Here is a 12,064-nt window from a genome sequence, read left to right as displayed (position 1 = left end):
CTGATCCCCGGCCCAGGAACTCCATATACTGCAAGGTGGCCAAAAAAGAAAAAAAAAAAAAAAAGACTTAGTGGGAATGCAGCTCTTAACAATAAGACCTCTAGCTGCATCAATAGCAGAATAATATCCAGAACAGACAGCTGGGTGCTGCTCCTACCCTACCTGTAATGCTCTGCCTTCTGAATGCTGCAGTTTAGAAGGACAGTGGGATCAGAGGTCTCAGAAATGAGGAGAATAGTGAAAATGATGTTCCCTAGGGAATGGTTTTAAATGATGTCTGGGAGTCATTAGCCTGGAGAAGGATTTCAGGAAACAAACATTTGGCAGGATGTCCCATGGAAGGGGAACTGGACTGGTTCAAGGTGACCCAACAGGGCAAAAATGGGATGAATGTGGGGGCATCACAAAGCAGCTCCCACAGCGGGGGCTGTCCAGCAGTCATGCTGTGTAGCGTGTGTTTGCAAAGCACCATGACCGGGGCCTGCCATGGAGAAGCCAGGCTGGGTGGCCCCTGGGCTGCAGTGCTGAGAGGGTGATGGCAGCCCTGGAAGGAGCCAGAAGGGGGGAGGGCAGGGAATATTACTTGTGGGGTTTCTTCTTGCTTTGGGGAGAGTCTGTGACTGAGTCCCAACTTCAAGGTCTAAAACCTGAGTCCGTTTGGTAGAAATGATGGTTTTATCTAGGATGTGGGAGCTGGCAGAAGGGACCAGTGTCTTAGAGCCCCATTTGTACATAGCTTATGCAGCCTGTGTGTGTGTGTGTGTGTGCATGTGTGTGAAATATTGTTTAGGACAAATTAATGCTTCTTTGAGGACCTGAATCGGCTGTTTACAAACCGCTGTGTTGGAGTAAGTGTGTCTATCTGCTATCTCTTGCTGGCCTAGTCACTTTAACTTAAAAATTATTTCCTTTAAGTGATTCCAAGAAGGGTTTTGAAGATAAGTCTCAGTTATTCAGAAACTGATTGTTCTGTTTGTGGAGTGTCTTGGACCTTATGTTTTGCAGTTTTCTTGGTTTCAGGTTTTTTGGTTTTTTTGAGGTGAAATTCATATAATGTAAGACTAACCATTTTCAAGTGAACAAGTCAGTGGCATTGGGTACATTCATAATGTTATGCAAACACTGCTTCTTTGTAGTTCCATATGTTTCATCCCTCCAAAACAAAACCTCATACCCATGAAACAGTTATTTCTCCTTCCCTATCTGCTCGGTCCCTGGTAAGTACCAGTCTGTGTTCTGTCTCTGTGGACTTGCCTGTTCTGGACATTTCATATAAATAGAATTCATACAAAATGTGACCTTTTGTGCCTAGCTTCTTTCATTTGCATGATGTTTTCTAGATTCATCCATGTTGTAGTAGGTATCCATATTTCATTCCTTTTTATGGCTAAATAATATTCCGTTGTGTATGTGCCACAAGTTGATTATGCATTCTTCCATCAATGGACATTTGAGGTTTTCCTGCCTCTTGGCTATTGCTAACAGTGCTCCATGTATATAGTAATTTGTTTGAGTAGTTGGTTTCAGTTCTTCTGGATATAGTCCTCAGGGGTAGACTTGCTGGATCAGATGGTGATTCCATGTTTAATTTTTCAAGGAACCACCATAGTGTTTTCCATAGAGGCTGTGCCAGTTTATGTTCCCACGGGGGGCACCCAAGGATTCCAGTTTCGCCAGGTCCTCAAACAACCCTTGTTATTTTCCGTTCTGGGGTTTTTTTGGTTGTTGTTTTTTATATACATAGCCATCCTAGTACATGTGAAGTGGTATCTCATTGTGGTTTTGATTTACATTTCACTGATGACTAATGATGTTGATCATCTTTTCATGTGATTGTTGGAGATATATATATACACATATATATATGTGTGTGTGTATATGTATATGTGTGTATGTATATGTGTGTGTGTGTGTGTATCTTTGGAAAAATAAGTGTTCCAGTCCTTTGCCCATTTTTTAATTGGGTTGAGTCAGCCTGTTTTTTCGTATTTAGAATTAAGGCTCTAAACTTGCTGCTCCTCAGATGTCCAAACAGTATAAATACTGCATCTTATTTCCTTAAGCCACCTGTTTGCTGAGAACCTTGGGCACCTGCGGGGGCAGAAAGAACAGGGTCAAAGCGGCAGGGGAAGTGCTCCCAGAAGGACCAGAGGGCTCTGGGAGAGCTGGCCCACGGAAGCTGTTCACAGCTTTGTCCTCTGTGTCATCCTGGAACTCTGAGCAAACAGATCCTAGAAAAGTTGCTCATGGTTGTCTCTGGAAAGACTCGGGCTCCCAGGCCACGGGGCTTGCCCTTTCATCTGCGTTTCTTTTATTATTGCATCATCCAGCAGGCCTATTCGTGACAGTCCCCTGAGTGGGGGCCGGGTGCCCAGGAGCCCTTGACCTGCTGGTCCAGGGTCTGGAGGACAAGGCTCACAGCCTCAACCTTGGGAGCAGACTGTCTCCAGCCTCCTCCAGTGAGGCTGGGTTAGGTGGGTGGTCAGGCCACACCCCCGCATTCCCACTGGCTCCATTCCAAAGAAATGGAATTGTAGAAACTCATCCTTCACCAAACCGGCATAGACCCCTCCTAGCAGGAAACTGATTCTCCTATATTCTGGGAAGAATCTCTATCTACAAGAGGAGGAAAGGAAGCCCAAAGTCAGAGACCCGAAATATATTCTCCTTGAGTAATTCTCCCCTGGGAGACTCCCTGTCTCTGGCCTTGGTTCTGTGGTCAAGCTGCTGAGGGGCAAGACCTCACTTGAGATGGGCTTCAGCACTGCCCAGCTTGTGTGCCCTGGTATGAGATCATGGCATCTTCCCACAGTCAGAAATTCTCAGTCTTGGAAAGCTTTGGTCTCTTAGAGGTTTGGTTTTATTTTTCCTTATCAAAAGGCATATACTATTCAGCCAGGGTTAACTTAAGATTGGGTAATAGGGGAAGTTACCATTGTGGCTCAGGGGGTTACGATCGTGAACTAGTATCTGTGAGGATGTGGGTTCGATCCCTGGCCTTGCTCAGCGGGTTAAGGATCCCGTGTTGCCGTGAGCCGTGGTGTAGGTCGCAGACTTGGCTTGGATCTTGCATTGCTGTGGCTGTGGTGTAGGCTGGCAGCTACAGCTTGGATTCGACTCCTAGCCTGAGAATTTCCATATGCCACAGGTGCAGCCCTAAAAAGCAATAAATAAATAAGTAAATAAATAATTTTTTTAAAAGACCAGGTAATAGGTAGACTTTACCAAAAAATGTTGCATGAAACAGAGAGATCCTAGGAGACCTAAAATACACTTTAACTTTACTGATTTTTTTTTTTTAGTGGCAGTGGAGTCCACATAACAAAATTAATTGTTTTAGAGCACTGAATTCTAATTTAGTGCACTGAGTTTTTTCATATTGTTGTACAAGGGTCAGTCTCCTCTACCTAGTTCCAAAAACACTTTCATCACCCCCAAAGGAGACCCTCTACCCCTTAAAGCAGTCACTCCCCAGGCCCTGCTTCCCCAGCCTCTGGCCATTAGCAATCTACTTTCTGTCTCTGTGGATTTACCTATTCTGGATATTTTGCATAGACGGAATCAAACAACATGTGGCTTTTTGGGACCCAGTGTCTTTTTTAGACAATCACCCCCCGCCCCCAAAACTACCATCTCTTGCCAAGATCAGGGGATAAACTTTCTAATTAGAAAGAATGAAGGCAAACTCTCGACTTGAATTCATAGTTCAAATGTCCCACAGAAGTATCTTTCCATCTTTATAAATGACATCTCTGCTCTCCCCAAAGCACAGTGCTGGGCATCTGCCCATCAGGACAGATGAGCCCTGCAGGAAGGGAGAGCAGAAAGGCCTGAGGCGCCTGCAGGCTGCCCTGGGACCAGGCCAGGACAAGGGACCCAGGGGCCATCATGCAGGGTTTGGGGCAGGGGGGAAGGTGCTACAGGAAGGCCCTGGCCCTCAACACACAGTGACCGCCCTGGGATCCTCCTCTGAGGAGTCCGCTGCCTCCTCCGACCACACCTTGTGTGTGCCATTCGGGAAAACCCGAGTTCATCTGCTAAATTCAGGATACAACCCTGGCTGTTCCGGGCTTTTCTTTCTGCCTTTCCCTAATCGCATCTGGGCGTGCTCTCTTAAAGGGGAAGTGGTGCGTTCTGACTGGCCAGGGCCCTCAGCCAGCAGCCAGGAAACAGCTCCCACGAGTCGCGCTGCCCAGCGTGTCACTGGCTCAGCCTCCTTATCCAAACGGCAAGGCTGTCTCCCCGGGATGTGTAAGTGTGAGCGCAGGGCACGCTTGCCACACAGGATGGCGTGGGGCCGGGCCCAGGTCACGGAAGAGAGAGCCTGGCAGGCGGGGCGTGCTGTCAGCCCACGGTCCATTTAGCAAGTACGAGGTCGAGGTTGAGCTCAGACAGTGCTCTGGGGCTGTGGGCTGGCGCTGGAGCTGAGACAGGGCTGAGGCTTGGAGTGGGGAGAGGAGCTGCCTGAAAAAGAGGTCAGGAGTTGGAGGCTGGGTCGGGGACCAGTCTATCTTGGACAGCACTTCTGGAGGTGCCAGCCTCGGGGCCTGGGTAGGAGCGGAGTGGAAAATTTTATAGCACACCTCTCCCAGCCCTAACCTTACCAGCCCGTCACCCCCATGCCTCTGCGTGTGTGCGCAGCTCCAACCACACTTGATGCATTTATCTCCTCGCCAGTGATTTTTCTTGGTTGTTTTTATATGCAAGTTGTGCTAGGAAATCTTGCGGGTCGTTTTCGCGCAAAGTTTAAAAATTGTTGGAAAGTGACGACCTGTGCTTTTCCTTCTTTCCCACGTGTGGATGGTCCTTAGTCCACTGTGCGCACTGTGGGCCCTGAGGCCACTTTGGTGGCTGGCCTGCTGGCAGCCTGGCCAGCTCCCCAGTGCAATCAGCGATGCCCCTGGCCTGGTTTCCAGCCGGTCCCGTTTCCTGTGTGCTGTGGAGAAGTGGACGGAGGGTTCACGCATGGCCAGGGACTCGCACAGTGCCACGAGCAAGTGGCTGGTGGGAGCGAAACAGACCCTTGCTACATTGTAGCCTCCTTTCTGCCTTTGGTTTGGGTTTTGTATAATGCTGATGGTTGATCTTAAATCGTGTAAAAAGCTGTGTTTTCACCGAAATCATGCAGACCTTCTGCTCCTAAAAGAAGGGAGCAGAGGGAAGCAGAAGGGGGCTGGAGGGGGAAAAAACAAGTGGTGTCTCTGTGCTCGTACATTGACAGGGCACAACCACACCCTACTTCAAGACAACTTCCTGTTTGCCACTGCCAACTGCCACTGCAAGGAGAGCAGAAATGGTTCCGTTATTAGTGGCTGCTGCGGGCCCATGGCAGCCTGTGGGTGAGTGGTTCTGAGGGACACCGCGAGCTGAGCAGTGAGTTGGGACTTTGCACTTTCTATTGTAGGAGACTGTGGCCTGCACTCCTGAAACTGGACAGAAATCAAGCAGCCGTGGCCTCTCCTTACTCAGCCTGTGTCCCTTAAACAGTGCGCTCCCGTCGGATTCTCATAAATGGAGTCATTTTAATTCAGGGGCAGGGAGAAGGCGGAGAACTGCCCCCTTAGGAACGCACTACGCGTAATTTTTTTAATCTACATTTTCAGGTGTAGGGGAACTTCTCTGAAGTGCCTCCTGTGCCTTGGTAGCGTGGCAGCCACCTTCCTGGTGTTATCAATCCTCACGCGCTCGTTTCTTCCACAGCGAGTGTAGCGAGTGCCTCTCGGGGCCAGCCCCTGGGCTGAATGCCAGGGACGGGAGAGGGTACAAGACACCTGCCCTGGGTGCATCCACAGACAGGAGGCCTAGACCAGTAAATTAGTCCTTACAACGTGGGATGTGTGCCGGGGTGGGGGACGGGAGGGAGGCTCAATGTACTATAGGGACACCTGCCCACTTGTCACCTTCTGATGTGGGTGTTATTGTTTCTGCGGTATAGGTAAGAAACCTGGGGCTCAGGGGGTTAAGTTATTTGCCCAAGTCACAGAGCTAATGAATGACAGAGCTGGGATTCGAGCCCAGATCTTTCTGATTCCAAAGACAGCAGTGTTTGGTCCACATTTCCTGTGTCTCCCAAAGCTGGTGCAGAGCAAGAGAATGACCTCGGGACCTTTTCAAAAACACAGATTTGGGGGCCCTGGCCCTGCTCTCACAAGGAGAGGAGCCCAGTGCAGCAGCGGGCAGTCTCAGGTGGGTGGTGACCTGGAGCTTTCTTGACCTCATGTATCGCTATTCTCCCGCCCTTCCCTCAGGGTGTGGACCATGTGGGCCTGTGGGGGGAGGGGGGGTGCCAGGGCTTCTTATGTGCTCAGCCAAGGCACCTGGGTAAAGGCCACTGATGTCGCCTCAAGACAGTATTAGGAAGATTCAGCCCAGCTATTCAGGTGTTTTAGACATTGGGAATCTCTGTTCTTTTATCATCCCACCAAAGCTACCCCAGCTTTGCCCAGCTTTCAGCTGCCTGCCACTCCTGTCCCTTTGGTGCCCGTGGGGAAGGGGTGATGTCAGCTGTGCCATCCAAAGGTAGAATCCAACAGCTTATCGTAAAGTATTGGAAGCCACGAAAGCAGTGGTGGCACTGTTTTCACACTGTGACTCGGGCAGTGGGTGTGTTGGTTGCTGGGGTGGAAGCCCCTCTGATGGAGAAGTTAACAGCAGGAAGGTGGGCCCCCTTGGCTGCCCCTCCACTGGCTCTATTGGCTCCGTACTGGCGGGAACAGCCGGGGCCGTAAAAGGGGAGAACAGCAGCTCTGTTCTTGGCCTCAGGTTTTCCAGGCAGCAGCCCACCTCCTGAGGGGACTTTGTTCTCTACTCTCAGGGTGACCAAGCGGTGGCTAGCGGGGACCTGGAGAGCGCCTCCTCTCTCTGAGGGAGCCCTCGGGCAATGACGGTGTCCGTCTCATCCCCACCTCGGTACTTCAGTGCCTGGCACATGGCACGAGCCAAGGAGATGTTTTAGAAAACGGGTGAATGCATGCAAGAATGAATGAGGTGTGACTTTAACGCATGCTTTTCTCCCCTTCCTCTCCTTTTATTTGCCCCTGTTTTCTCCCCTTCGCCCGCTCTAAGCATGTATGAGTGTTTTTGTTGTTGACTGGTTTTCTTTTTTCTTACATGGACTCAGCAACAACTTTAACAAAAACAGAGCCATCCTATTTCACTTTTTTCCTCATCTATCTATTATCATACATTCATACATATATATTTGTTAAATGTTTTGAGTTTTATGAAGTAATACGGTTTACTTACATTGGTATTTTTAGTTTTCTTGTGGCTATGAGTAGTACTGACTCGCACACACATGTCCTTAGGTTGAAAGAACCCTCGTACCTGTCATTTTCAGTCGTTTTATTATCGATCAGGTTGGTCCTGGTATTCTTCACTATCGTAAACAATCCGGCTGAGAATATCTCTGGGCTTTTCTTGGAGGAGGAGGTGTCAAGGATATTTCCTTGAGGTCTAATTTCCTTCTAAAATTACCAAGTTACCAGATCAAAGGCTGTAAGTGCTTTTTAGCTGCTGTCCTTGTCACCAGGTTGGTCTCCCAGGAACTGTCATTCCTGGAACGTACCCCCAGTAGTGTGCCCATGTGTCGGTTTCCCCACTGGTCTGTATTGCTGGGGTTTTTTTTTTTTTTTTCCCTCTCTTTTAGCTAGATTAAAAGTCTAGGGAGGGCATCCTTGGAGACTGATGGAACTACTTCAGGGTCCCGGAAAGTCCCTGGGACTCCCCAAATTCTGTTCACCGGTGCTTGATGCCAGACATGTATACCTTAGTGTAAATAACCAAGAGAAGAGCACGTGTGTGTGGAGGCGGGGGCACGCGGTGCCGAGGGGAAGAGGTAGCAAGCATCCCAAGTTAATCTAACTACAGAGTTCTGTCCTGGGCCAGCTCTGCAAATGAGAAATGCTTTGTCAAAAATCTCCAGAGAAGTCATGTTGCTTAAGGGTGGAGGCAAGAGACCATCCCAGTGAGTGGCATGGTAGAAAGGGCATTGGCTCTGGGGCCAGATCGCCCCAGGCTCTCCTCCCAACTGCCAAGGTTGACGTGACCTTGGTCTTGTTTCCTAATCTTGCTAAGCTTTAATTGCACTATCTAGAATGAGAAGGCTAACAGTATCCCCTTTGGAGGGTTGTTGGAGAGGTGACACGAGGTGGTAGGTATAAAAGTAGCTCTGCTCGGTGCCTGACACGTAGTAGGCACGCAGGAGACGCCGCTTCTCTTCATAGCTGAATGAATGGTCACAGAGTGACCAGATGGCTGAGAAGCCAACCCAGAGCCTGGGGAGAGTTGAGAACTGGGCCAGCACGAGCAGTGCAGGCACCAGCCCACCATGGATCTTGTCAAAGTGCCCTGGACAGTGTGCATTGGCCAGCAGGGCAGGAGGTGAGGAGGGGTACAGAGACCCAGGGTAAGCTAACTGGTGACAGGCACCTGTGCTTGAAGGAACACCTCCCCAGCCACTCAGGCCCTGACAGCTCTTAAAGAGGCACCCCAGCCAGAGGAGGGGGTGGGCTCCTGAGCCGCTCACAAGCTCTCCTGGCACAGGAGCTGCTTGGCACAGCTCTGCCTGCCTTAGTCACTTGACTTTCCTGTGTCTTCATTTCCTCCCCTGCTGAGGAAGGCTGATTCAATATCTCCCCTCTAACCACCATGGCACTATATTTAGTGCCCTATTACATCTGTGCCAAATGAGACCACAAGCACAGATGCTAGCCCCTGCTCTCCACTTGCCAGCCTTAATAGACTCTAGACAGGTTTCCCAAATGCAGCCGTAAAGTGGGGGGAAGACCAGCCTCACCGCCTCACTGCATCACGCAGCAGTAGCCGAGTACAGCTAGCGTGGTTCCTGCATGGTTCCCCGGCGGAGGTCTGAGCTCTGCCCCTCACCCCCCGGACCCAGTTTACTTTTGGAAGGTTCCTTGGAGTTCAGAGTTGCCCTTTATGGGAAGCATCCTGACTGCAGCTACTAAAGCAGATAGACCCCATTGATAAAATAGAACCCGGCTAATGATTTGCCAAGCACCTGCTCTCAGAGGTGGGGGTCGAAAGAGACTCAGCACTGTCAGACCAGCGAGCCGCAAGCTGGCCAAAGCCCAGATGAGCTTACACAGGCGGGGCGGTCCCTAAGCGACTGCAGGGTGTGCACTCTTGTCAGGTGGGGGCTTGGTCCTTTCAACAACATATTGGAAAACTCCCAATAAGTCCTTTCTAAAACTGGTACAGGGAACCACATTGGGTGTTAGTGGCCGCTCAGCCATTCATGAGGCATCTGTGCTGAGGTTTTTAAATGCAGGACATTGAGGCTGTGAGTATAAAAATATCTCAGTGAATAAGGATGGGGGGAGGGGAGGGTTTCGCATTTTTACTGAAACTGCGTGAAAACCTAGTGGATTTTTCCCAGTGGAGCGTAAGGGGAGAGAATGGTGGCAACACACAGTGTCTGCAAGCCCCCTGCTCATCTGGTCTCTGGGATGGGTAGGGTGTACGAAGTGAAACAGGTAGTCTTAGAAGAGCCAGAGGCTGAGGCCATGCTCTAGACTTCCTGGGGTGGAAATGCAAAAAAATGTAAAAGGATTTGGTTTTTCGTTTCTTTGGTCCTGGGATCCCCAACCTTTGGGGTTGAAATCTCAGGCTATGGTCTGGGGCTGCTAATTGGCACCTTAAAATCTGCCAAATTAGGTGTTTTTTCCCTCTCTCAGGGTGCCCTCCTGAAAGGCCTGTAGTCAGTGCGGAGGGGAAGTGTCCAGGAACCTTCCAGGCTCTCCCACCTGCCGCAGCATCTTCCAGGATCCCAAGGTGGTGGAGCTCAGAGTGGAGAGCACAGGCTCTGAAGACATCCCCGGATCTAATGTTTCCTAGCTCCACGAACTTGGGCAACTTGTATCTCCAACCTCAGTTTCTTCATCCGTAGAATAGATATAAGAACTGTGCCTCTCTTAGGGTATTAGTATTAGAAATACTATAAGGTAAATCAAGTGCTTAGTAGAGTACTTGGCACATAGAAAAGTCTTAATCAGTTATTTTTACTATTGGCTAAAGGACAGAAGGGGTGAGACCAGAGTTGCTAATCTCACATCAGTCGCAGAGGTTGATATTGATGTAGTGGACACATAATTCTGCATGAGTGTCCTGACAGTGGTTCTCTGTTTTCACTTCAGTAGGTAAATGGTACCTGTATTCAATATCAGCACAACAGATGGGTTTGCTCTTTCTGCCCCACGATCTGGAAAGAAACATTTTGTAAGGACTATAAGCTATTGCAGCCTTTTTCACGTTGGGAACTACCCCTCAAAGAAATAATCCGAAATTTTTTTTTTTTTGTCTTTTTAGGGCCACACTCATGGCATATGGAGGTTCCCAGGCTAGGGATCAAATCAGAGCTGCAGCCGCCGGCCTATACCACAGCCACAGCAACCCCAGATCCCAGCTGTGTGTGCAACCTTCATCACAGCTCACGGCAATGCCAGATCCTTAACCCACTGAGCGAGGCCAGGGATCAAACCTGTGTCCTCATGGATACTATCCAGAGAGTCATGATGGGAACTCCCTAAATCATTTTTAAATAAATTATAAAAAAGGGAGGGGAGGAGTTCCTGTCGTGGCTCAGTGGTTAACGAATCTGACTAGGAACCATGAGGTTGCGGGTTCAATCCCTGGCCTTGCTCAGTGGGTTAAGGATCCAGCGTTGCCATGGGCTGTTTAGGTTGCAGACGTGGCTCGGATCCTGCGTTGCTGTGGCTCTGGTGTAAGCCACTGGCTACAGCTCTGATTAGACCCCTAGCCTGGGAAAATCCATATGCCTTGAGAGTGGCCCGAGAAATGGCAAAAAGACAAAAATAAAGGGGGGGAGGAGGGAGCAGACAGTAAGTAGTAAGAGAATAGCTAAGTAATCTACACTGTGTCAGTGACTGAATATTACATAGCCATTTAAAATGACTATTATATGGGAATTAGAAATATATAAATAGGGCAGAGGCTGGGGGGAGAAAAAGAAGAAAAATGTATAAATAGAATAATGTTAGTTGAAAAAGAATAGTTCAAAGTATCAGTTGATTATAGTTTTATTAATGCACCTGTGAACATTAACAGAAAATGAGAAGATTTGGAGGGAAAGGCTCTTTCCCTCTAAAATTGTTTCAGTCTATAAAATATTTATTTATTTTTATTGTTATTATTGGTTTTTGTTTTGTTTTGTTTTTGTCTTTTTCCAGGGCTGCACCTGTGTGCAGCACATGGAGGTTCCCAGGCTAGGGGTCTAATCAGAGCTACAGCCGCTGGCCTGTGCCACAGCCATAGCAACATCTGATCCGAGCCACATCTGCAACCTACACCACAGCTCATGGCAATGCTGGATCCTTAACCCACTGAGCAAGGCCAGAGATCGAACCCACAACCTCATGGTTCCTAGTTGGATTCGTTTCACTGAGCCACAACGGGAACCCCTAGAATATTTTAATAGTGAGTGAAAAATACAACATTCTGTAATCTGTTTCTGGGCAAGGCGAATGAATTTAGAATAATTATAGGGATCCGCCTAAGGCAGTTCCTTGACCAGAATGGGGGAGGGGGAATGAATAAGCCCAAAGTAGGTGAGTTCTTGTATCAGAATGATGGTGATGTCGAGCTGGAAGACCTTACCCAGAGGAATTCCACCTGCCCAGCAACATCTTTTTAAGACACTAAGACCCTCCCTTGTCCCATCACCAGCCCTCCTACCTTTCTGACAAAAAAACAAGACTGCCTGAGTTGACAGGCAGGTCTTCACAAGCCAGAGAAGCATACATTGAATGAGCATTGCATCCTTCTGAAAAATCGAATCCCTCTGCCCTACCTGGCCATCACGTCCACCCATTTTCCAGTTTAGTCGAATGAAGTAAGTGTGGTGCTCACCTCCTGAGTGAAGCTCTGATGGCTCCAACCCTGTTTCCCCACTTTAAATTCTTACATGGCCTTTGTCTCCTGCACCAGTGGCTGGCAAGCTCATTGTCTAAGCTCAGGGGCCGGAAGTACGGATCTCTTTTGGGGATACCCTGAAACAGTGACAGATTTAATCCAGTCTGATCAA

The 12,064-nt window shown here is 49.0% G+C and overlaps 1 protein-coding gene across 49 annotated transcripts in view; it reads left to right on the top strand.

Moving 5' to 3' along the window:
• Positions 1-12,064, top strand: part of ATXN7L1 (ataxin 7 like 1) — a 462,010-nt gene that overhangs the window by 385,328 nt on the left and 64,618 nt on the right. For 9 of the 49 annotated variants that reach the window (XM_084977399.1, XM_084977394.1, XM_084977387.1 and 6 more), the window contains exon 1: positions 4,206-4,251. The exons of 32 other annotated variants lie outside the window; for them this stretch is intronic. Coding sequence is in view for 2 of the 17 variants with exons in the window: in XM_084977366.1 (XP_084833492.1) it covers positions 5,222-5,339 (118 nt within the window). In the remaining 15 variants the exon portion in view is untranslated. Of the gene's footprint in view, positions 1-4,205; positions 4,252-5,221; positions 5,340-5,404; positions 6,187-12,064 lie in introns of those variants that run through there. 8 more of the 49 variants (XM_084977402.1, XM_084977391.1, XM_084977380.1 and 5 more) reach the window with 7 other exon arrangements.

The sequence above is a fragment of the Sus scrofa genome, chromosome 9 (genome assembly GCF_054392235.1).
Source record: "Sus scrofa isolate SSC_HxYL_T2T_F1_AM1 chromosome 9, Sscrofa_HxYL_maternal_Yorkshire_Landrace_v2.0, whole genome shotgun sequence".
In the NCBI taxonomy this organism is placed as follows: domain Eukaryota; kingdom Metazoa; phylum Chordata; class Mammalia; order Artiodactyla; family Suidae; genus Sus; species Sus scrofa.
The sequence above is the reverse complement of the archived record's forward strand: the minus strand, read 5'-3'. Positions and strand labels throughout refer to the sequence as shown.